The sequence below is a fragment of the Anabrus simplex genome, chromosome 12, assembly GCF_040414725.1.
Source record: "Anabrus simplex isolate iqAnaSimp1 chromosome 12, ASM4041472v1, whole genome shotgun sequence".
In the NCBI taxonomy this organism is placed as follows: Eukaryota; Metazoa; Arthropoda; class Insecta; order Orthoptera; family Tettigoniidae; genus Anabrus; species Anabrus simplex.
The window spans coordinates 76438250-76465696 of NC_090276.1; the positions used below are offsets into that span (position 1 = coordinate 76438250).

General features: G+C 38.0%; 1 protein-coding gene across 3 annotated transcripts in view; it reads left to right on the forward strand.

Annotated features, from left to right (window-relative positions):
- LOC136884516 (uncharacterized) overlaps nt 1–27447 on the forward strand; it is a 55248-nt gene that overhangs the window by 6675 nt on the left and 21126 nt on the right. For all 3 annotated transcript variants that reach the window (XM_068229946.1, XM_067156744.2, XM_067156743.2), the window contains exon 3: nt 5565–5785. In XM_068229946.1, coding sequence (XP_068086047.1) covers nt 5565–5785 — 221 coding nt within the window. The remainder of the gene's footprint in view (nt 1–5564; nt 5786–27447) is intronic.

A 27447-nucleotide genomic window follows, 5' to 3' on the forward strand; every position in this document is an offset into this window, starting at 1 on the left:
GATATGGATGCAAGGCGGCGAGATGCATGTTTTACGAGGAAAAATTTTCTGAAAACTCTCCCGGCGAATTTTAATGTGTTTTATATGCTCTATGTGGGCACACAGTGACGGTCAGGGTGCAGAAAAGGAGCAATACATTTGTGACTTTTGTAAATAGTGTATGGAGTATTACTCATATGTTTTATGTGTGTTATTGTCTTCAGTATCATTACTGTGATTTTCCATTTTCTTGTGCCTAATGTCTTAACTTCATGTTGTTTTTAAATAAATTTAAAGGTAGCCCATATTTAGACCATTGATTGAAAAACTAACCAAGTGACACATTGATTAAATCTTGATTTGTACGAGGGTCGAGTCGTAAGTCATGGCAACTATTTTTTTTCTTGCAAACAGGAGACAACACAGAAAATCGAATATGTGCATTTAGAAATATAGGGCATGTACAGTACTTATGCATAATGCCTGAAGACAAATTTTGACTTCAGGAGATTCTCGTAGGAAAGTAACAGAACACAGGCCATTGGTAAACATTGTTTTATTATGGTATAGACAACAAATACACAAGACTACGTACAAAGGACAGGTCTCCACTGGTTACAGACCTTTGAAATAATCACCCAAGGTTTCCACTGTGTGTTGCCAGCGGTGAGGCAGGCGCTGAATACCATTCGCTGCATGTGCGTCGCTAATGTGTGACACCTCTCTCCAAAATGCTGTTACGATGTCCTCTTTGTTAGCAAACCGTTGTCCACGTAATGGATTCTTGACTTTGGGGATTAGATCATAGTCACACACCTAATGCTTCCCGCAGCTCTGCATGGCATTGGCATGCATTTCTGCCGCGGAGAACTGCTATTTTAATATACGACCGTTGCTCTTGCTTGTTGACTTCCATTTTGTGATGCTCTCACTCACTCACTGAACTTGGGGGCTTGCTTAGATCCACACTGTAGTTTACATACACCATCTAGTGGCATCATACGCAAGTACATACCGTACATTTCCAAATGCATATCTTAGATTTTCCATGTTGTCTCCTGTTCGCAAGAAAAAAATAGTTGCAATGACTTATGACTCAACCTCCGTAGTTAGATCATTGTTGCATTTCAAATGTTCGTGTTTGTATGGTATGGCTAATATCTCCAGTTCAAATTTGCAGTTATTTCTTAATTTGTGTCAGCAGTGGTTTTCAGTAATATCACAGAAAGAAAGTGGTAGCCCTTCTCCTCAACATGTGTATAATATTTGTTAGGTTTATGGTCATTTTGCAGGATAGACTAGACACACCACCCTGACTGAGATCTTTCTCTTTACCTTAGCATTTTCCTGCAGTTGCAGTGTCCGCTCTTCGGACCTACGAACAGCATTTCGTGCGATTACTGTATTTACTCAGAAATAAGACTCCCTTGATTATAAGACCTTCCAAGTTTTTAGAGAAAATTTTAGATAAATAAATACGTGTGCGAATGTTAGACACGTAAGTGTACTTTTGGACAGGCTGTAATTCCGAGGAAAAACATTTCTGCAGAAATTTGTTGTTTCTGTACATACCGTTAGCTGTTGACCAAAGACAAATTTTCCCCTTTCAGGTGTTTGTGAAAGAAAGTCATTAGCAGGAGGGGATGAATATTGGAACTTCACACAGTAGCAGCTTCTAACTTTCTGCGTTATTCTTACTAGTAAATCTAGTCCTGTGGTCAGAACAGCAGCTTCTTCATTTGAGTGAGCGTTTCTTTATTTTACCGTATTTATCAGTTTTACCGGTAAAATGAATTTACAAAACATTTTCACTGCAAGGTTAAGTTAGACGGTTTAGAAATCACTGGAAAAAAGAAAAAGGTTTGCAGACATAGCGTTACCTGTGAACCTAAACAGAGTCAAATAACACGCAGCCCCGGAGAAGTCCTTTTTTAACTTTGAATAACTTGCAATAGTCAATGTTTAATGAAAACATTTAGTGTACTTATTTTGATTTTCATTTTCCAGTATACCCATTTGTAAGACTCCTCCCTGCCTCCAAGTTTGGACTGAAAATTGTGTTTAAAAAGGGGGTAGTAAATAAAGTGTATGTAACATTTGAGCTGAATGATCTTCACTTTGTGACTGGTGTATCTTGCTACTGTTGTTTATGCCTTCCTCAAGGGCACCTGCTCTCAACGATGAAATTGTAGGCACTGTAACTGATGGACCAGTTGTTGTTCTCAGCATATAGCGATACCACCTCAAGCGCCCCTCTCACTTTTTTTTCATGAATGGAAACAACCCCATTCTGGTGCCAGCTTATGTCATTGGTTATGTGATCAAGGAGGAAAGCTCCAAGAGACCAATATAGGGACATCTCTTTGGTGTGTAGAGGATTAAATTAAATAAGTTTCATAATGATAGATCCGTATTGAACTGTGATTACAATAGAGTAAATTAATGTATTATTTGGGTCCACCTTTTCAATACAAAATGTAAATAGTTTAAATTACATAAATGATTAGGGACTAGTTTCGACCTAGTAATAGGTCAGCCTAAAGCTAAATTAAAACAACAATAACGAAGAAATTAAACAATGTAAAGACACATGTGGTATGTACTTTTACGAGACCGTACGTGTTTTTACATTGTTTAATTTCTTCGTTATTTTTGTTTTAATTTAGTTTTAGGCTGACGATGACCTATTACTAGGTCGAAACTAGTCCCTAATCATTTATGTAATTTAAAATATTTACATTTTGTATTGAAAACGTGGACCCAAATAATACATTAATTTACTCTATTGTGTAGAGGATTCCCAGCACTTTTGGTGACTGTCTAACTTTCAGCAGTACCAGACGGACCACAGTTCCATAACCTTTGGTTTAAGATGGACTGGCTTTCACGCAGAGCTCCTATGACTCCTTTCTATATATTGGAAGTCATGCTGCATTCACTCTGGAACCAGCTCCTCTTCACTAGCTCGTGTACCATCTGATCCAGGGTGGACGGCTATGAAAGGTGTCTGGCCTACTCTATAATGGACGTGAGGTTAGAGCGACTAGCTGGTCGGTCATTATCTGCCCTAACTAAATAATTTTTCTGTCTATGATCCTCTGTTTAAAATTTGACCTGTACTAGACCGCCTAAGTGAAACTATACACTTGACAAGATAGTCAATAAACCATCATCATCATTATCTTCATTTTGCGTTTCCAGCTTCCTGGGTCGGGTTGTAAATCAAGGACCTCCATCGCCTCCCGTCTCTCCACCACTCTTCTTTTTTTAAAAGTACATGTACATCTTCTGGTTTTCCTCCCTTCTTCTCTATGCATTCCCACACTGAATCTGTCCACCTCTTTCGAGGTCTTCCTCGTGGTCTCTTTCCTGTTAACTTATCTGAAAAAGCTTTTTTTGGCCCTCTCTCTTCTCCCATTCTCACCATATGCCCATACCACTTTAACTTTGTTTTTTTTATCTTGTCCTGAAGTTTCAAGACTCCTGACCTTTTCCTTATCTCTTCATTTCTAATTCTATCCTTTCTGGTCTTGCCCTTAATACCTCTTAGGAATTTCATCTCCGCTGCCTGTATTCTACTCTCCTCTTGTTTTGTTGTAGTCCAGGATCCAGCTGCATAGGTTAGTGTGGGTTCATAATAGGTTGAATATAACACTTTCTTACATTTCTTTGGGCCATCTTGCTTCCAAAAAATACCCCTTACACTCTGGTAGAAGTTGTTTTCTTTTTGTATTCTCTTCCCAATTTCCTCGGTTATCTTTCCATCTTCTGTGATCACACTTCCCAAGTACTTAAAACTTTTAACCACTTCCGGAACTTTACCATTCAGTTTTATCTTTCCTCTTCCTTCCTTCCTTCCTTCCTTCCTTCCTTCCTTCCTTCCTTCCTTCCTTCCTTCCCTTTGTCATCATTATTGTTTTACTTTTCTCTGTGCTTACTTTCTTCCCAAATTTTTCTATCTCTTGATTCCATACATCTACTTGTTTTGCACTTCGGTTTCATCCTCACTCCATATCACTACAGTATATCATCTGCAAATAACATGGCTTTTGTTGCCTCTCTTCCTAATCACTGTTTAATGTTGTTATGAATTTCATCCATGACCATGATAAATAGTATGGGGGATAGTACACTTCCCTGTTGGAGACCAGTTTCAACTTTAAACCATTTTGTTTTTCCTAAACTAGTCTTCACACTACTAACACAATTTTTGTACATAGCTTTTATCATTTGCACTTCCATTCTGTTAACTTGTTTTTTCCCTTAATGTTTCCTATACCAACTCTCTGGGCACACTGTCATAAGCTTTCTCAATGTCAATAAATGTCATCACTATGTCTTTTGCAAACTCCCATCTTTTGTCCATCATATGTCTTAATGTAAAGAGCAGGCCAAATGTTGATCTGTCTTTCCTAAAACCATACTGTTCTTCCATTTCTCCTTCTAGCTTCCTCCTCAGTCTTCCTTCCAATACTCTCAAATATTTTAGCTACATGGGCAATAAGGGTGATCCCTCTATAGTTATTACATTCCTTTTTATCACCTTTTTAAAATATTGGGATAAATAAATAATTTCCCCACTCTTCTGGGATCTTTTTCTTCCTCCAGATTATTCTAAATATACAGCCACTGTAGCCCTATTGGTCCTGCTGCTTTGTATATGGGCACAGATGGGATTCAAGGCCTTTGGCAGTCTAAAGCAGTTGGCACTAGCAGCCTGGTTAGTGAAACTGAGATTTTTTTCTTTTTTTTTTGCAAGTTTCTTTACATCTCGCCGACACAGATAGGTCTTATTGCAACAGTGGGACAGGAAAGGGCTCGGAGTGGGAAGGAAACGGCCGTGGCCTTAATTAAGGTACAGCCCCAGCATTTGCCTGGTGTGAAAATGGGAAACCAAGGAAAACCATCTTCAGGGCTGCCGACAGTGGGGTTCCATTTGGTGAAGTAAATAGAATTCAGTGAAGAGCTGTCAATATAATGGGGCTTATGGAAGAAAGAAAGTGAAACTAGCTGAGTCAGCAAAGAGGTTCCATCTGGGTGTGTTAGGAAATATTGTTGCTCAGTTAAGATGAAATACCGAGGAAGAGATAGGAGATTAACGTGTTCTGAATAGGTTTTAAAAGGGAATGGGTGGAGAAGGGAGTGGGATATTTCGTCAGGAACACCATAGTTTCTGTTAGGCACATAAACAAACAAATGATGTGGATAGATTTAGCAGTTGGAAGAATTAGAATTGTCCCAGTGTATTCACCACGTAAGGCAGCAGATGAAGTAGACAAGTTTTGTCAAGCACTGTGTCTCGCACAGGACACAACAGTGTTGAGAAATGAATGTACTGATTAGGTGGAAAGTTCCTATCTTTATATTTGCGAAAGCTTACAACCTTCGCTATCTTTTAGGTAACCACTCCTCTACAATTCTCGTAGAACTTGAAGCATGGAGAAAACTTCTATCAGGAAAAATACCCTAGGTGGTAAACAATCCACCTACTTTTGGTTTTTGTGAACTTCATCCAAGATAAAAACAAAGTATGAGGCAAATTATAATATTCTGAGATATCTTTTGAGATGTTCTGTTCATTCCAGATACATGGTTGTAATTTCTGAAGAGGACATCATCTGTCGAGGCTGTGCCAATCTAATCAACACTTTAGATCGTCTCGAGTCAGAAATGGGATCGGTGAGAAATGTGGTGTTGCGGTTTTTGGAGAAGAAATACGCCTTGGAGGATGGCGAGTTAGTCAATGAGAAGAGCACCGGTGTAGGTCTGCCTCCTCAGATCACACCAGCTCCTTCACGGAATCAAGGTACTTATCAAGATATAAATAAGTGATATTTCAGATATCAAGGGAGTATAGCAGTGTTTGATGGTTACCACAGACTACGATGTGGAACTGTGATATAATCACAGTGATAGGATAGGTGATAAAGCGAGCGCATGAAACATATCCTTTTAATGTCACCCAGTTCCTTGACTGCCTCTACGGTGCTTCAAACTGTGGGCCTTCAATTAGGTACTGCCACCACTCAAGTTTGATTATATTTTTCGCTGTCTGTTAGTTACATAAAATGGCAGAGGTTGCTTATATTTTTAACAATATAATAAACAGCTTGTCTTCCGTTAATCAGCATATAATCTGGAAAATTCTGACTTTTCTTTGGTCTTAATTCCCATTGAAGAGTTTCTCTGTTTGTCTCATACGTAGGGATATACAGTGATGAATTATTCTGGTGATAGTTTCCTCTTACAATCTTACTTATAAAAGAACCCTTGTACCAGGACCTCTCAAGCGCCCAAAATTTCACGCGCGCAAAACAGCGGCGCAGAGTTCGTGTGCACAGTGCATCAGTCCGGCTCGGCTCGGGCCAACACTTCGTCTCTGGGCTACTTGGCTAAGCTCGGCTCAACTCAGTTCATATTTGGAGCACTATGAAGCAAGTGAGGAAGAGGGAGACAGGCGGAGCGAGCGAGGCAGGCATGGGGAAAAAGAGAGGCAGCGCTGTTGCTCCAAATCGAGGAGTGGGGGTCTGCACTCTGGTCAGCCAAGCGAAGTTGTCTTTTGCACCGTGCACAGTGCATGCACCCTGAGAGGCCCTGCCTTATACAGTTGTTTAACACTCGTATAGTTATACATTGAATAAACCCTGTATAAGCGTTGCATGTTTTTCTTACTAATAAACCTGGTATACGCATTGTATTACTATACTGCACGTATACTCTGTTTCGAAGCTGTAGGAATCTCTTTCTGCAGTTCACTGGCGTATTTCTTCACGTTCATGGTCGCTTTTGCCAGTTAAGCCTATCTGTATATAAATCTGAACTTTAACAGCTGAAATAGGTGAATATCCAGTTATGTACAAAATTTCAAGTGGCATCTAATGCCATTAATGTTACAAAGTAATTGAGTGTGAAATTATTAACATAATGGAAAGTTACCCCAAATAAACAAACAATTTCCAAAGAAAAGCAGCTTGATTTGTTCTGGGTGATTTCCGACAAAAGAGTAGCGTTACAAAAATGTTGCAAAGTTTGGGCTGGGAAGAATTGGGAGAAAGAAGACGAGCTGCTCGACTAAGTGGTATGTTACATGTTATAAATCTCATTTTTGGTCCATGTTGAAAATTTATAGTTCAAAAACAATAAAGGCGATCTTTAATCCACCTATTCAATACATCAATTTCCACTTAATGTGGTTACATAAACATACTATCAGTTAAATGGGGCATGTTTTCGCCCTCAATTCAGGGCATCTTCAGCCTAAAAACAATCTTCAAGAGTACACCTTATATTAATATCGAAGCTAAAAGTTTAGCCAGTTACTAAAATTCAGTATATAAAAATGTGAGAAATGATACATTATACAAATATATCATAAGTTATGATCATTTCCGTGTTGCCGTTTAACCAGTAATGTAGAGTTTGAGGGATGTTCCACCATTCAGCACATTGCAACAATTTATTCAATTATAAGAAGACCGGTTTCGACTCCCATGGAGTCATCATCAGTTCTTGGTGAAAATTAAATTAAGGGGAATTTGATAACAATCATCATAACGAAAAATCCATGTACCTGTAGGTGGTTGCATGGAAATACATCATTGAGTTGGTAGATATTACCTTGAAATGCAACATACACTTGGCAAGGAGAACTTGGAGCTTAGAAAATTCCCAGGTCTGGCTCTAACAGTCTTGTGTTCATAGAACACGGAACTCTGGAATTACATGTACTGGATTGAAAATAATTACAAAACACAATAAGGAAATGGTGTGGAAAACTTGGCTCTCTAAGGGCATTCTTGGATTTGGCAGTCCTGTTTCTGTCTGAAAAAGATTGGATGAAATACACATAATGAAGCAAAATGTATAAAGACATAGATCTAGTCTAAACTGTTGCGTGTTCATGTACACGGAACACTGGGAACACTTGTATTGTTTGATAACACACTCGTTCAAATGAAAACACGTATAACCATATGAAATATTGGCGTTACAAGAACGTTTATGGATTTGACTGTCCTGCTTCCCGTGACTAAACTAGTGAAATAAATATACATTGAATGTTAAAGATAAACTACTTGGTATTTAAAGTTCTGGTTTTTGGTTTCAAAAATTGTCATGTGTTCGTGGAACACAGAATAGAACTGCTGGCCCTGCTTCTATCTACTGGAAACTAATGCATTAACGCAGTTGAAATTAATTGATTGAAAGTTTATACACCAGTGCAAAACACTTGGCACTTTAATATTTTTGGAATCTGAGTAAAATATCGTATGTTTACACAATATGGCATAGACTTGTCGAGCGGTCTTGTCACAATCAACCAGAATACGTGAACCTTTAAAAGGAAAAAAAAAAAACAAAGGAAAATATTAGGTCCTCTAAGAATTACAGAGTTTTGGAAATTAAGAAGTAAGAATGAAATTTACCAGAACATAGAAAACATATTTGAAACAATAAGAAAAAGGAGATTGCTATTTCTTGGACACATTTACAGAATGGATGACAATAGACTAACTAAATGAATCTTCAAGTACCTTTGGGAAAAGAAATCAACTACCACCTGGATTCAAGAAGTCAAGAAAGACCTGGAAAGGAACAACATACGAGAAGAAAAATTATTGGAAAGAAAGATTTTTAGGAAGAAAGTCTTACAAATGGAAGGATTCCAAGGGAGGAAGGAAAAGAAAACAGGCACAAAGTGGACTGAAGACAGGAAAAAAGAAGCACAGTGAAACAATGAAAGAATACTGAAAGAAAAGGAAAGAACTAAGGAGGAAGAATTGAAATTGTAACGTGGTCCTTAAAAGGCCGGAACGCAAGAAGAAGAAGAAGAAGAAGAAGAAGAAGAAAAAAAAAGACTTGTTGACTATTACAACCACACATCACATGAAACACTTGGTGAACAGCTGAAGTTACACACTGGTCTGAGATGCTTAGTATTTAAGAGAGATCTTGGGTCTGTATTAAAATTGTTACTGTGTGTTAGTGGAACAAGGAACTTAATTGTCGGTCCTGAATCTAGATACTTGCTGAGTATCCAGTAATCGGGAGAAAGTGGGTTCGAGCCCCACTGTCGGCAGCCCTGAAGATGGTTTCCCGTGGTTTCCCATTTTCACACCAGGCAAATGCCAGAGCTGTACCTTAATTAAGGCCTTGGCCGCTTCCTTCCACTTCCTAACCCTTTCCTATCCCATCGTCGGCATTAGACCTATCTGTGTCGGTGCGACGTAAAGCAAATAGAAAAAAATATATATATACTTGCTGGTTTTAGTTTACATGAGCTTGCAGTGTTTTATGATAGACGGAATGAACTTATTAGTAGAATTAAGCTGGCTGAAGAGCTGGGGGAACATCCTTCAATATGGAATATTTGCTATTGTAGTTGTAACTATCGTCGCTATTGTTGTTGTAGTATGGTGATGGTATGGCCTTGGCTTATGGAAACATGCATTGAAGCTGTTCCGGCACAGTTGAACAGATCGCAACCCACTCTTCAAACGGCTGGTCAACACGAGCGGATACGGAACACTGCGTTAATGCAGTAGTTTCCAGTAGACAGAAGCAGGACCAGCAGTTCTATGTGTGTTCCACTAACACATGACAATTTTTGAAACCAAAAACCAGAACTTTAAATACCCTTGAACGCCCAAATTTTTTATTTTTGAAATGTTCCATTTTTCTTAATAAACATTCTTAGGATAGGGTATTATTCAAGGAATATCCATTATTTTCAAGCAAACGTGTTTAGTTTCGGAAATATAGGGTGTTGCATATATGCAACGCTAGGCGCTTAAGTAGTAGTCTGCAAGGTACCAACACATATGTTGTTTTCTTCGAGAAAATAATGAAAATAAGAGGACAGTGAGTGTGGAGAAGAAGATATAAGTTATTGCTGAGTTGATTATTTACTAAGAAATAAAATAAAATAGTTTATATACAGTAAGACATTATTTACAGTACCTATTATATATACATATCGTAATCAAAAATATATTTATTGGAAAATGATATTGAAAAGTGACAGGGTATTCAGAATTCTTCAGTTTACTGCTGTGATCATTTGCTGTGGTTTTCTCTGAAGACTCGGTGATCTGTATGTCCCTTTATGTGGAACGGAATGTAGCAGCTTGTGCAGAGCCCAACGTCACACTTTACACACCCTGTACGGACTATGCTAGAGCATTTCTCGTATGCACACCGTCTTCTTTTATTGTCTGGAAAATACATCACAAGGTGGTCTCGCCCGTCGTACCGTACAACTGCATGTACGCGACCTTCCCCTGTGCGCGAGAGCGATGGGCGCCCCGCTCCCCTGGGCTCCGTGCCGTAGGATTTGACGTTGTATTGCGCCACTTCCCGCTTGAACTGAAGCTGCGTCATTTTAGGCCGTGACATGTTGCTGAGGTACCAAGCATTTTGCAGGCTGACGTCTAAAATCCAGGAAAAAATTGCCCACCACCATTTTTTGCTCCTAACAGCCACGCAGAATCTGTTGACGCTCTCGTCCATGAGATATGTTCCTCCCTTACATGTATTATAAATTCCTAATAGTACAGGGTGTTCTACCATGATGACTTTCTTATCTTCCCTGGAAAACCTCTTGACCAGATAATATGCATCACAAAACTGGTATATGAGTTTGAATTGCATGCACAGCAACGAAGGTTTGTAACGTCAATAACAAACCCTTCAATAACAAATTGGTACATGAGAACGTGATTCGACAATGGATTCGCCTAGCGTTGCGAATATGCAATGCCGGGAATATGTGGATCTCACTCGCCCACAAGTTATTAATTGTAAAAGGAATCGTGCTACATTCAAACTCCGTTGAATTTACTTCCTGGATTTCGTAAAAGAGGTTAATTATTTCTAAATCATAAAATTATATGGCGAATCTTACCTCTTACGGTATGCCATTGTGATAGCTGGAACACACGGCGAACTTCGAACATACACCTCGTCAACAATCAAGCGGTGACTATTGATTAACCGACTCGTAACAAAGTACAACACTTCCCTTTACCGAATAAGCGCGCAATTTTCACTCTTTTACTGGAAAACAACTTCATACATGTGCACGCTGTTGCACATATGTAACACTAAGCGTTCATGGGTTAACATTCATTGTATATTTATTTCACTAGTTTAGTCAGGGGAAGCTGGAGTAACGCCAATATTTCATATGGTTATAAGTGTTTTCATTTGAACGAGTGTGTTATCAAACAATACAAGTGTTCCCTGTGTTCTGTGTACATGAACGTGCGACAGTTTAGACTAGATCTATGTCTTTATACATTTTGCTTCATTATGTGTATTTCATCCAATCTTTTTCAGACAGAAACAGGACTGCCAAATCCAAGAATGCCCTTAGAGAGCCAAGTTTTCCACACCATTATAAGTGTCCTTATTGTGTTTTGTAATTATTTTCAATCCAGTACATGCAATTCCAGTGTTCTGTGTTCTATGAACACAAGACTGTTAGAACCAGAACTGGGAACTTTCTAAGCTCCAAGTTCTCCTTGCCAAGTGTATGTTGCATTTCAAGGTAATATCTATCAATTCAGTGATGTATTTCCATGCAACCACCTATAGGTGCATGGATTTTTCGTTATGATGATTGTTATCAAATTCCCCTTAATTTAATTTTCACCAAGAACTGATGATGACTCCATGGGAGTCGAAACCGGTCTTCTTATAATTGAATAAATTGTTGCAATGTGTTGAATGGTGGAACATCCCTCAAACTCTACATTATACAAACATGTTGATGGAAACACTGTCAATGATTAAACCATAAAAATATTTTGTCAGAGACTGAAACTTATTCTGTTGCAAAATTTCTAATTAAAACGGTTCATTAAAAAACCTTTTTTAGTGGAAAAACAGTGTGAGGATGGTATAATGCCAATGACATGAGGGCGTGATAAACAAGCACTAAATGAATGTCATAAAAACTACATCTTCAAGGCCGCTGATGAAAACATGAGCATAATCTGAAACTGAAGCATCAGCTGAATTATTGCAGAAGGGGCCTTTGGCACCGGTAGGCAATAAAATTGACTGAGACCGTGTCAGGAAGTGTCAGTAGATATTGGAAAAGGTTCTATGTTTTTTGAAAGCTGTTATTTGCTATCTACTGTTGCGTTGTAGCCGCCCTTCTGTTGGCTCTGAGTCTCGTGTTATAACTCACTCGCTCACCATTTATTCATTTATTTATTTATTTATTTATTTATTTACTTAGTTTTACTGTTTACTCCCACATTGGAGCACCAAAATCAACCTTATACAATAATATCTTCAAGAAATAAGTACAGTAAAAGTCCGTTATAGCGAGAATTTATAACAGCGAAAAGTTTACTCGCTATAACGGATTGTCGTTATATCCGATTTTTGTATGAAAGTCAGAACACCCCCATGCACTTTAAAATCGTTATGAAATGGCAATCAGTTTGTTCAAAATTTGTGTTTCTGCAGATGATATCCGCACTACAGCTTACTTGTTTGTTATTTTTCGAAATCTGATACCACGTGAAAGTATGTGTTAATTACATGCTGAAAAAAATATAGTACCGTATTTCTCTGAATCCACTTTTTCCTTCAAAAAATATTAATCAGGCTCAAAAAGTACTTTATAAAATCATATGAATGCCTTTGTTGTATAGTAGGCCTATGCATTTTTAGACGCCGAACATTAACTTTCATGATGCTGTATTTTTTTTTTTCAGCTTTACAATTATTATTTATTTCCGCGGGTTTAAGGACCATTAACTTAAAATTGGCGTCATAATACCGAAGAGAACCCATTGAAAATTTGCCGGCAATACCTATTCCTTGCGTCTCTACAATACGACGATCCATCAGGAAATTATTCTTGCTGTCTATAAAACTGTTACATTTACTCAGTCAGATATAGCCTAACCTGCTACCGCTACACGCACGTCTCGCTTGCTGGGTTCGGCCAAATTCAGCGGCTAGCGGTGTATAGGCCTAATCGCGAACATTGAAAGTCACCGAACGAGTTTATTGCGCCACGGTATGGCCATTTCGCCCTTGCGTTTTTCATGCACAAACCTCACAATTTCATCTTCGACTTCTTTAAAGCGTTCTTGTTGCGGACCACTGAATGCATTTTTTGTAAAATACGCATTTTTTAAGCTCTTTTCTTCACGCTAACGCCAAATATTCGCTTTAGTTTGGCCTATGCCGTATTTTCTTCGGCTGCACAATTATTAATAATCATTAACTTGAAATTGGCATCATAGTATCGACTAGAACCAGTTGAAAATTTGCCGGCAATACCTTTTCCACATAGCGGTATCTTCACAATATGACTATCCATCACGAAAATATTCCTGCTGTGTAGAAAACTTAATTTTACTAAGCGTTAAGTTTAAGAGACGCGTTATAACTCTGCCACAGATTAGCCATGGACTTTCTAAAAATTTGAAGACTTGCATCTTTTGGTGCCATTCTGCAAATTTGAGAAACGTTTTTGTACCGGGCGGGTTGGCCGTGCGCGTAGAGGCGCTCGGCTGTGAGCTTGCATCCGGGAGATAGTAGGTTCGAATCCCACTATCGGCAGCCCTGAAAATGGTTTTCCGTGGTTTCCCATTTTCACACCAGGCAAATGCTGGGGCTGTACCGGTACCTTAATTAAGGCCACGGCCGCTTCCTTCCAACTCCTAGGCCTTTCCTATCCCATCGTCGCCATAAGATCTATCTGTGTCGATGCGACGTAAAGCCCGCTAGCAAAAAAAAAAAAAAAAAAGAAAAAAGAAAAGAAACGTTTTTGTAGAAGCTAATAGAACGCCGTACTCTCTTCACTATTTCCTGAGATCCAGTTACGTTACAAACAGGCACTGTACAATCGGTTGTCGCGGCTAGCGATGTAGGCTATTGTAAAGAGGCGGTCGTTTATTGTCAACGAGTTTTTTGTCCGTGTGAAAAGAAGCAGCATGGTTACCGCGGTAGTTGCCCGTGGTATCAAATTATCTTACTGCTGTCAATGCAAGATAACCCTTGAGTTTTCGCATGAGATTCTGAGGGGAAAAAAGTCTTGAATTCCGAGAAATACGGTATCACTCCAGAGGTTTCTGTGGCTAACACTTCAGTTTTCTTTTTCAAACGGCGTCACTTAACCTAACCGTGTATGTATCATAAAAACATATTTGAAACGCATGTAGAGTAATGGAAACCTACTCGCGAAAAATTTACATATAAATAGCCTTTCCGAAATTTAACTAGACGCGAGAAGATATGAAATATCCTCTGAACTCAGTGATGTACTCTGCCATATCTTGAGGTGTATCACATTCTTACTTAATTTCCGTATATAACATTAAAATTAAGATATCGTTTACTTCAGTCTTTATTTTTAACGAGTTAACAACTGCTATCGGCCACGTTATTTACACATTTATTACGAAAACATGTTATCCTCTTTCAGTTTGAATTTTCTTTAGAGAACAGCAGTCGACGGGTATTACTAATCAACTCCAACATCGCCTTTGAATGTCGACGAGCGAGCTTGCAAATTTACAAAGTATGAAAACTATACCGTACCGAAGATGATCGATCGCGTTTTGTTGCAAACGTTTCAGTTTTCTTATTCAAACAGTGTCACCTATCCTAATTTAACCATACTATACGTATAATGAAAACACAATTCAAGAGCCAGTAGAGAAATTATAACCTTCTTGCTATAAATTTAAATAATAGCCTTTCCGTAATTTAACCAGACGCGAGAAGATATAAACTAACCTCTGAAATCAATTAAACACTCTCCCATATCTCGAAGTGTATCCCGTTCTTACTTAATTGCAGTATTTAGGCTCAAAATTAAGCGGTCGTTTATTCAGCCTTAATTTTTAACGAGTTAACAACCGTTACCGGACATGTTATTTACTCATTTATTACGAAAATATGTTCTTTTTCATTTTGAATTTTCTTTACGGAACAGCAGTCGACGGGTATTACTAATCGACTCCGACATCGCCTTCGAGGTCGACGAGAGAACTCGCTAGTGCACATAGCGAGGAAACTATGCCGAAGGTAATCGATTGCATGCAATATCATTCCTGGGGTGCATAAATATCAGTAACGGAAAAATCGCGCTCGCTTAATCGCTCGTAATAACGGATGCGTCAGTAACAGCTCTCGCTGTAACCGAAGGACGATACACAATTTTGTACAGGAATTTTGGAGGGACAGAAAAAATCGTCGCTATAGCGGAGTTCTCGTTATATGCCGTACTCGCTATAGCGGACTTCTGCTATATATGTCATAAATGAGAAGGTTAGGTACATTTTCTTGTAACCATTTTTATGTTTTCTTAGAGATTTAAAATTTAATGGTCAATTTGCATTGTAACTGTAGATATGTATGCCTTTTGTCCTGTGCCCTTTTTTTTTTTTACTAGTTGCTTTTACGTCTTTTACGTCGCATCGACACAGATAGGTCTTACGGCGATCATGGAGTAGGAAAGGCCTAGGAGTTGGAAGGAAGCGGCCGTGGCCTTAATTAAGGTACAGCCCCAGCATTTGCCTGGTGTGTAAATGGGAAACCACCGAAAAACATCTTCAGGGCTGCCGACAGTGGGATTCGAACCCACCATCTCCCGGATTCAAGCTCACAGCTGCGTGCCCCTGACTGCACGGCAGCTCGCCTGGTCCCGTTGCTTTATTCACCTAGACCGTGGCGCAATATATGTGATGAAATCCGAGAATTAAAAATTCTTCCTATTTTTTATTTCTAAAAGTTGGCAGGTATGTATTTTAAATCGTTATGCCCTACTTAGGAGCTTGATTGAACCAGCTTAATTACAAGCTATAAATTTCATTTTTGTTCCGTATTGAAGTGCAATTATAAGAATAAATTGACAAGTAAATGACATTGCATAAGACTTGGGACTAGTTTCAGACACTTAGTGGCCATCTTCAGCCAAATAAAAATTAAACAGATTATGTGATAACTAAAACATATGTATAACAGACAAAGACATTGTTGCAGGAATAATAAATTATAACATTAAACTACATATAATAACAAAATTTATGGTTATGATTTTGTCATGATATGGTGTCTTATAGTTCACTTTGGACCTCAGGCAAAGAAGTAAATCTGAAAATGATAGCCGGAATTAGGAATGAATAAACGTACAGAAAAGAAATTAAAAAGGAGAAATATTATTTATGAGACTCACCTCTGTTTGATGTAGAACAAGCACTGACTTGCTGGAGGAAGCAGGAAATGTAAACAAAGGAGTACATAGGGAGAGGTGGGGAGGTGAAGGGAAGGGGAATGGGTAGATTTGTAGGAGGGGAGAAGGGGTGTCTAAGGTGGGACTGAAAGATGTGGAAAGAAAGACTGCTGCTGAGAGGGGAATTTAAAGAGATTATAAAAGAACGAGATCTTTATATCTGAGACATGATTACTAAAGATGGGAATTAAAAGGTCAAATAAAACATTTGATTTCTCTGAAATTCCATTTAGATTTGAAAAACTGTTCCAGATGGATAAAACAATTTTTCGTAATATTGAGCAGGGGGCCTTTATGTATAACTTTGAGAATTTTCATGTCTTGGTTGATACTAGTGAACTTACGGTTAGCATCACCCATGTGCTGTCCCATGGCCGAAAATCTGTTATATTTCAGGGCGTTAACATGCTCTAAGTTTCTTGTATAGAAGCTCCTACCTGTTAGACCGACATAAGACGCATTACAATTACAGTAGAAGTCCGTTATAGCGAGAATTCACAACAGCGGAAAATTTACTCGCTATAACGGATTGTCGTCATATCCGAATTTTGTATAAAAGGCGGAAAACCTCCCATACACATTAAAATCGGTACGAAACAGCAATCAATTTTTTCAAAACTTCATTTCCGCAGATAATATCTGTACTACGACTCACTTGTTTGTTATTTTTTTGAAATCCGATACTATGTGAAAGTGTATGTTTAATTTCATTCTGAAAAAATTACCGTACCATATTTCTCCGAATTCATGACAAACCCCACTTTTTCCTTCAAAAAATTTTAATCAGGCTCAAAAAGTGCTTTGTAAAATCGTACGAATGCCTTTGTTGTACAGTATGCATTTTTAGACTATTTTTGACGCCGAATATTTACTTTCGTTATGCCGCATTTTTTGCGGCTGCACAATTATTGTTTATTTCCGTGGGTTTAATGACCATTAACTTAAAATTGGCATCATAATACCGAGGAGAACCCGTTGAAAATTTGCCGGCAATACCTATTCCATGCGTCTCTACAATATGGCGATCCGTCGAAAATATTCTTACCGTCTATAAAACTGTAACGGTACTTTTACTCAGCATCAGGTGTAACCGGCTACCGGTACACGCACGTCTCGCTTGATGGGTTCGACCAACTTCAGCGGCTAACGATGTATAGGCCTAATCGCGGATGTTAAAGTTCAACGAACGAGTTTATTGCGCCACGGTATGACCATTCTGCCCTTGCGTTTTTCGTGCACATACCTATCAATTTCATTTTTGACTTGTTTAAGGCGTCCTTGTTGCAGACCACTGAATGCATTTTTTGTACAGTACCCATTTTTAGCTATCTTCGTCTTCACGCTGACGCGAAATATTGGCTTTAGTTAGGCCTATGCCATATTTTCTTGCGGCTGCACAATTATTCTACATTTCAAAGTGTTTAATAACCATTAACTTAAAATTGGCATCATAATATCGACGAGAACCCGTTGAAAATTTGCCGGCAATACCTGTTTGACGTATCTTTACAACTACTATAATCTATTAGCTTCATAGTCCGTATTAATAGTTCAAGCACACAAGTATGAAGGATGAGTTCTCCACCTAATCAATACTTTCTTTTACATAGTGTCAATATTATTTACACAAAAGGACAGTACCAGTTTCGAACTGTAAATAGATCATCTTCAGCTGTTGAAGAACCTTCTTAATTGCAACTATACAGAATAAATTTTTTAAAATTAAACAAGAATGCCATTAAAATAAGAATAAACCCTGCTATTCTAAAAAATACCTAAGGTTAAGATATATACAAATGGTACAGTTTTAGGGGTTAGAATGCTTTTTCTCTGGCCCCATGATTTCTACATACTTCAAAAATTATATTTGCTGAGGTTGAAATTGGATACAATTCTAAGAGTTTATCAAGAATCATTGACATTCTGGTGTCAAGTTCGAACATCTATGTTAAATGCCAACCTCAACAAATATAATTTTTGAAATATGTAGAAATCATGGGGCCAGAGAAAAAGCCCTCTAACCCCTAAAACTGTACCATATGTATACATCTTAACCTTAATTATTTTTTAGAGTAGTGGCATTCATGTTTTTATTTTAATGGCATTCTTGTTTAATTTTAGTAAATTTATTCTGTACAGTCACTATTAAGCAGGTTCTTCAACAGCTGAAGATGCCCTATTTACAGGTCGAAACCGGTACTATCCTTTTATGTAAATAATATTGACACTATGTAAAATAAAGTATTGATTAGGTGGAGAACTCATCCTTCATTTTTTACAACTATGAATCACGAAAATATTCCTGCTGTCTATAAAACTTAATTTTACTAAGAGTCAGGTACAGTAGACGCGTTCTAACTCTGCCACTGAGTAGCCGTGGCCTTTCTAAGAATTTGAAGGCTTGTATGTTTTGACGCCATTCTGCAGCTTTGAGAAATGTTTTTGTAGAGCCTAATAGAATGTAATTCTCTCTTCACTATTTCCCGAGGTACAGTGATATTCCACACAGGCACTATTCAACCGGTTGTCACGGCTAACGATGTACAATAAAGAGGTGGTTTTTATTGTCAACGAATTTTGTGTGTGCGTGTGCTTGCGGGGGTGAAAAGAAGCAGCGTGGTTACCGCGGTTGTTGCCAGTGGTATTCATTACTGTTAGGCCACAATGCAAGACAACCCTTGAATTTTTGCACAAGATTCTGAGGTAAAAACATCGTCTTGGATTCGGAAAAATACGGTAGGTATCACTCCAGAGTTTTCTTCTTCAAATGGCTTCACCTAACCTAACCATAGGCCTATATGTGTCATGAAAACATATTTGAAATGCATGTAGAGAAATGAGTTATCCTCGCTTAAAGTTTACATGTGAATAGCCTTTCCGAAATTGAACTAGACGCGAGAAAATATGAACTATCCTCTGAAATCAGTGATGTATTCTCCCATATCTCGTGGTGTATCACATTTTTACTTAATTTCAGTATATAACATTAAAATTAAGAGATCATTTACTTCAGCCGTTATTTTTAACGAGATAACAACTGCTATCGGACACGTTATTTATGCATTTATTACAAACACTTGTTATCCTCTTTCATTTCAAATTTTCTTTAGAGAACAGCAGTCGTTGGGTATTGTTAATCGACTCCAACATCGCCTTCGAATGTCGACGAGAGAGCTCGCAAATGCACATAGTGAGAAAACTATACCGTACCAAAGATGATCAATCGCATTTTCGTGGCAAACGTTTCAGTTTCCTTATTCAACAGCCTCACCTCTCCTAACTTAACCGTACTATGCATATGATGAAAACATACTTCAAGCATCAGTAGAGAAATGACAACCTTCTTGCTATAAATTTACATACCGGGCGAGTTGGCCGTGCGCGTAGAGGCGCGCGGCTGTGAGCTTGCATCCGGGAGATAGTAGGTTCGAATCCCACTATCGGCAGCCCTGAAGATGGTTTTCCGTGGTTTCCCATTTTCACACCAGGCAAATGCTGGGGCTGTACCTTAATGAAGGCCACAGCCGCTTCCTTCCAACTCCTAGGCCTTTCCTATCCCATCGTCGCCATAAGACCTATCTGTGTCGGTGCGACGTAAAGCCCTTAGCAAAAAAAAAAAAAAAAAAAAAATTTACATGATAATAATCTTTCCGTAATTTAACCAGACGCGAGAAAATATAAACTAACCTCTGAAATCAATTATGCACTCTACCATTACTCGAGGTGTATCCCATTATTACTTAATTGCTGTATTTAACATTAAAATTAAGTGATCGTTTAGTCAGCCTTTGTTTTTAATGAGTTAAGAACTGTTATCGGACACGTTATTTACGCATTTATTACAAAAATATGTTCTCTTTCATTTCAAATTTTCGTTACAGAACAGCAGTCGACAGGTATTACTAATTGACTCCGAAATCGCTTTCGAATTTCGACGAGAGAACTCGCTAGTGGACATAGCAGGAAACGATACCAAAGATATTCGATTGCGTGCAACATAATCGCTGGGGTGCATTCATATCGATAATGGAAAAATCCTGCGCGCTTAATCGCTCGTAATAACGGATGCGTCAGTGATAGGGCTCTCATGGTAACCGAAGGATAATACACAGTTTAATATAGGAATTTGGAAGGGACAGCAAAACATTATCGGTATAACGGGGTTCTTGTTATATGCCGTACTCACTATAGTGGACTTCTACTGTATTACAATATACAGTAGTCTATAAACATCTGACTTGGTGAACTTATTGCTATAATTAATAGAATTGGTATTGTGTAAAATATCTGTGTTTCTGTTACAAGTTTTGAAATATATTTTGACTTCTTGCTTTTTAAATATGTTTGTGATTTGGTAGACTTGTTTATTATTAAACATAAAAGTAGATAAAATATTGTTTTGAGTTTTTCTCTTTTGTTAAGGTGGTTGAAGGTTGATGTTTATGTTTATTAATGATTTTTTCTCTCTAAAGGAGCTGTTGTAGCCATTAAATTTAGCTATACTGCGAATGGTGTTTAATTCGTTTTTAAGTTCTTTTTTAGACAGTGGGATGCTAAAAGCGTGGTGTACCATACTATGGTATGCTGCACATATATGAGCATGTGGGTGCATGGAATCCTGATGGATTGTGTTAGCGGTTTGTGTTGGTTTTCTAAAAATCTTATAGCTCAATGAACCAGGTTGTCTGATGATTGTTAGATCTAAATAATTGAGTTCATCATCATTCTCTGGTTCTAGTGTAAACTTGATATGTGGGTCAATGTGATTAAGGTTGGATAGAGTGGTGATGGTGTCAGTTGCACTTTCGTTCATGATCACAAATGTATCATAACTAGCTTAGCTTGTCCAAGTAATAGTGGGTCTGGTGTTGGGTTTGTCTTCAAATTGGCGATTGTCGATTTAGGTTCTGAATTTTCATCTGTCCTTTCTAATGTCTTCTGAGATGTTCATTTCCTGGAGTTCTATTTCAGTTTCACAAAGCCAGCTTCTTCTTGGTTTTAGATGAAAGGGCCAGATTGAGAATTCTTTTAGTTTATTACTGTTCATTCTGATAAAGTGTCCATAAAATTTGTCATCTTTTCCGAAAAGTGTGATATATTTCTTCAGAATGGCAATATATTTCCTGGGATGATTTTTCCCTCCATATTCCCTCTACAAACTGAGCCAAAAATGATTCTTAAAATTTTCCTTTCCTGTTTCTTTATGTCTTTGGTTTAGAGACCCGCCACCAACGATTAAGCTATCTGAAGCATATAATGCTTCAGGTTTGATTACTGTATTATAGTGCCTAAGTTTTACTTTCCGAGATATTGATTTTTTATTGTTCCTGTTCCAAGTGATCCTGTATGCTTTCTGTTACTTGGAAATTCTTTCTTTATTTGCTTCACGGTTTATTATTATTATTATTATTATTATTATTATTATTATTATTATTATTATTATTATTGTTCAAAACACACACACACCCCCGTGGGTGGGAGACGCAGTCGAAAAATACACCCACGGTATCCCCTGCCTGCCGTAAGAGGCTACTAGAAGGGGCGACCAAGGGATTACTGTATTAGAACCTTGAAACTACTTGTGATCAGTACCACCAAGCAGGGAACACTATGGGTCGCTTTTACTTGCGCATAGTACAGCTATGTTAGGTACCGAATAGGTTTGTGATTAGTAGCAGAAGAGCGCGACGGCTTTTACAGTACCTGTGATTAGTAGCACTACCTGAGCGACACCATGGGATGAGGGAACCCATGGTTATGGCTTGCCTATGATTAGCACCCACTATATGAGGAAGACCACGGGATAGCGCGAGTCCCTGTGGTTAGTATACTTACGTGTTGAACACCATGGGTTTGCGTTGCCTGTAAGTGGCGCCGCAATGTGCGACACACCGTAGGTCTGTATTACATGTGCGAATTTCATTACCTGTGAGTAGTACCATAATGTATGGAATACCACAAGTCTAAGCTACTTTAGATTAGTACCGCAACATGACAAATACCATGGTTCTACTTTTCTAGAGATAAGTACCGTTATAAGGGGCCGATGACTTGGATTTTGGACCCCTTTCGACTACAAGCATCATAGATTCAGTATTGTGCTATAGAAGCAGTCCCTTGGTCAGTAATACTATTATTTTATGCCAGCATCTGTGCATGTGAGGCACTGTGGGTCAGTTCCACTGATTATTTTAAATTCATATCTATCCATCCATTCATTCTTCGTCCTCACATTTTGTATTGTCAGTGGAGGATTTGGGACTTTTAATTTGTCATTTCATTTTGCACCATTAGGGGCCGATGACCTAGATGTTACGCCCCTTTAAACAAGCATCATCATCATCATAATTTTTTACGTCATTTCACAGACAGGTTTCAAGCAGCATTGAGTCTCCTCATATCCTAGGAGAACTTTTCATCTGTATGATTCTGTGTCAGTTTACATGCATCGGCCTGTCATTATTGGTTTATCTCCGAATAAATCTTATCAACCTACCTCTTCCTCTTAGCAGATTTTGGCTAAATCTCATCCTTTCACCAAATTGATTTAATATTTTGTATGAAATAATAAAAACTTAAAGAATTAATTCTCAGTCGTGGCTAACGCCTACATATAAACATGGTTATGTTTAAGATGATTTAATGTTGTTTTATTTGTTTTCTGATATACTTATCTCATCAATAGCTTCTTCAGTTCCAGTTTCCATTTCTCTCCTGGGTCAGTTCTGAATCAAGACCTTCATTCTCACCTGTCTATCCACCATTCTTCCTGCTTCTAATAATTTTTCTACTGTATCTTTTCTCCTCCCTTCTCAATACTCTCCTCCACTGTATCCCTCCACCCCTTTTGAGGCCTTCCTTGTAGTCTCTTTCATGTTAGTTTTTCTCTAAATACTTTTTTTTAAACTCTCTCTTCTGCCATTCACATTGTGCGTTGTTTCCATCCTGCCTTGTAGTTTTAAATCTCGTCATTTCTGATTCTGTATTTCCTTGTCTTCTCCACGATACCTTCAAGGCCGTTACGATAATGGAGTAGACCATATAGTTAGCATCTCAACACCGAGTGTTAGGTGGCCGTTAAATAACCAGTCCTCTTAAGGGGACCAACAGCTTCGGGTGAATGAGTCCCTTTAGATGGAATGATCGTTGTCTTAGTATAGCAAATGACACTGGAACCCAACTACTGGCAGTACCTTAGGTCTAAATTGCCCTTGAGTGTGGCAAGCCTGTCATATTAATAACATCTATAATGAAATTTGGTTAATCAAGGCCTCACCTGTAGCATTCTTCTATAATACTAGATGGTGTGGGGCGAGGTCAACTGGTGGCTTGTGGTTCCAAAGTACCTGTTAAAATTCCCAGTGCTCAGTTTCTCTGGGAGTCTCTGTAGGATTGGTTGTGTCTGCAGAGACGTTCCCTAGCAGGCATGGCAGTAAATTAATTTGTATGTTGAAGTTTACATAGTGAAGGCAGCTTAATAAATTTGTTACAGCAAACCTTGTAGCCACAGCTCGTTGCAACTTCATGTAACTGTTGTAACAGTACACTAACTTGCTACTGTTGATTCTCCTGCTGTAGTGTTAGTAGAGATGATAGTAGCTGCCTCATGGTATATAGTGTAGAGCCTTAGAATTACTTGACAAAATTAAGAAAAGTATGTTGAAAAATCAGGAATTCAATTTTAAAAATGCTGTTTTTCTGAGGACTTTCAGATTGTGTAGTACTTGGTGAGCTTACACATCATCATAATAATAATAGAAATAATGAAAATAAAAATATCTGGAATTAAAAATCAAATTAACACCATGTTCCAGATACGAAAACTTTAACTTAGAGGTCTATCAAACGGCAACTACGGAAGGACGTGGAAACGTGGAAGGAACCCTAACGAGGCCATGGGAACGTATGACGTTGTAGGGAAAGAGAAGCACGCAGCAAACACCCTTGAAATAAATATATTAACAAAAACACAAGTAAAATAAAGGAACAGAAGAAGATCAAATTAATCAAATTAACAAAGTACACAATCGAGCTCCTCGAATTGTAGGAGATTAAAACTTTACATAGAAATTGAAACAGACATACAGGAGGCAATCTCAAAAGAAAACAAATCTTTATTCGTGATTGGTAACATCGTTAATCAAGAAAAGGCAGTTTAATTTACATTTAGTTACAAATGCAGAACAAGTAGAGAGACTTGCCTCCATCAACTGTCCATTGAGGCACAGTCAATCAAAAACCCAAAATTTGTGAATGTGGAAGGCTAGGGAGAAACTCCGATATGCAAAAATGAATCTACACGATCATGGAAATTTACGTAAAATGAGAAAGGGCAGAAACACGAGGAAGAATTTAAATTAAATCAAATATAAGATGATAGCCCTTACTGTGAGAGGCCAGTAACCCCAGAAGGCTGGAGTCCCAAGACGGAACGGAGCGCGTCCGGCCGCTAAGGCGATCAGTATTCAAAGACGCGGACAGTTGCTTCACTCTCACGAGGAGCCCTAAACTGGAAATCATGCAATCACGAGAAGACCAATGAAAATGCGGAATTTCCTCAGATCTCCGTATTCACCAATGGAAAAGATCGTTATTCCGACCAATGAATGTACACTTCCTTACATGGGCAAGTTCTAGAGAGGAAATTCCGTAATTAGAAATCTACACGTGTCAGTACAAGCAACCTCAAAAGTTATGTATCAAAATGAACATACCATTATACAATATTCAGATGTGCCAACTGTTTCGCATTATCCATAATTATTACAGATTTCCCCTCACGATTACGGCATTATGGTCAAAGGGTAAATTATTGCGGAAATACAACATTATGACGAAAATATAATTTCTACAGAAAAAAATAAGGGAACAAGGAAAAATTAATCTTTTCTAGCATTAGTACTTGACTCTCTTCCTTTCAATGCTTGTGAGTTGGCAACGATACTTATTCAGTCGTTGCTTCCTTTTACTACCTTTGAGCGTCGTGAAATTCATTGTGAATGAAGGAACTCTACTCTGCAATTTTTCATCCAAAAATGTAATCTTGTATTATTGCAGTGTTAAGTGTACCTGACAGTAAGTCTCCCACAGAAAGTGTTTTCATTTTTAATAGGGAAAAACAGAAGCACTTCAGGCCTGCAAAAATGACATCTAAACTGGAATCGCTTATTGTTCATAAGGTGAAAATATCCTCACAGTGGGAAGGACAATACAAGAAAAATCCCAAACAAAAACACCTGCTGAGTGGAAAACAAGTTGCAAAGAATATTTTATGACACAACTAACTGGTAATGTGCAAATTTATTGTGTAATAGGATATATTCTATAATAGATTGTCGGGAAGGGCAAAGAGGGTGTCATTATCAAGAAAGGATGAGTGTGCTTTGGATTTGACTCCAAAATTTTTCAGAGGATAGGGGAGGGACTCACAGGCTAACAAATGAATAAGTTCTCAAGAGAGCTGAAGAAACCATCAGTCTAGAGAAAATGATTGCGAAAAGATGATGTAGTTGGATAGGTCATTTACTCCGGCATTCATCATGGTGCACCACACTGCTTGAAGGGAAACTGGAAGGAATGACTAGAAGAGGACGACCAAGAGCAAGGTTCCTCGATGGCATTAAAGGGCGATGTCCATATCAACTAATCAAGCAGCTGGCTCAGGATAGAAGTTCGTTGGATGAGGACAGTCATGTTACCGCCAACCATCAGGTTGAGGAGAATGAGAGAGAGAGGGGGGAGGGGGATTATGGAAAAGCCATTTCAAAGGTTGGCACCTCTGAATATTACAAAAGTTCCTTTCAACATAGTCCTGTTTTCAAAGAATTCATTGGTTCAAAATATTTTCTTATTCAAACACATCAGTTACTGTAATTTTTTTTAAATATTTTCAATATATTCTTCAGTAATGTATTTTGTTAAGATTCCGAAAAACCTTATTCTAATTAAAATTCTCCAGTCAACACAAATTTTCAAAACATTTTTCCATAAAGCTCTTCAGAATAAAGTCTTTAAATGTTCCCTTTCTCTCTCTCTCTCTCTCTCTCTCTCTCTCTCTCTCTCTCTCTCGCTAAACAGCTGTTTTACACAAAATTTTAAAATGATAAGGCAAAAATTAAATAACACATCACATGACAAGGGTCTTGGTGGCTTCACTGATTTCTGCACACGGCAGTTCAAACATTGGTCACAGATAGTACACTTTAAAATGCGAGGTCGTTCACAGAAGGCACTTGCAGTTCCACCTGCGTTTTATGTTCGATCTCTTCAATTAATTGAAATCTTCATCCTTTCGTGGTGAATATGGGGAACGGCAAAACATCTGCAGGGGGTAGATCAAATGGGTAGGGTGCATGGGATAGCACATTTGTCTTCATGTTTATAAAACATTCACAAATCAATAGTGATACATCATGGTAGAGTCTCCAGGATTTGTTCTGAGATAACGCCAGTGAGTCATCATTTGACCCTCGGTAGGAATTCATGGTGTTCAACACTATTGATGTATAAAAAAGATTAGTCCAGTACTGTGTTTTAGTTAAGATGTTATGTCCATAGAACCAAGTTTGATCACTGGTTTTGATTCTTGTTATGAAGTTTTAATTTTCATTAGCATGATCCAAAAGTTCCTGACAGGAACTGGAAGGTCTCTTCCTCTACCAGGAGTCACGGAATGAGCTTTGAAGTTTCTGACACGTTTCTAACTTTTCCATGAGAATTTCCTGCAAGGTGTTAAATTCTTCAACTATCAAACAGCCTTTAGAACATGACTTTCCATGAACTTGCACAACATGATTCTCAATTGAAATAATAACAATAAGTTAATTTTTTTAATTTGGCCACCTAATCAATACAATAAATCTTGTCTTTGTTGAATTGCATTGACATGTTAATTAAAATGGTACATGTTTCGCCTTACATACAGGCATCATCAGCCATGGGAAACCTTGAAATAAAATCAGGCACCTGATTTACATATAAATAAAATAAAACAAATTTATAAAAACCTTGAAGAGACTTGAAAAAAATTAACATATGTAAAGACTAGTACAATGTTGGTTTTAAAGATATTGCTATATTGCTTTATTGCTATTTTGCTTTATTCATTTTACTTACAATAGTAGTCTTCCAATGTCAATATTGCAAATACTTTCACCAATTGTCAACTTCTCACTCAAACCAACATTGCACTAGTCTTTACCATATGT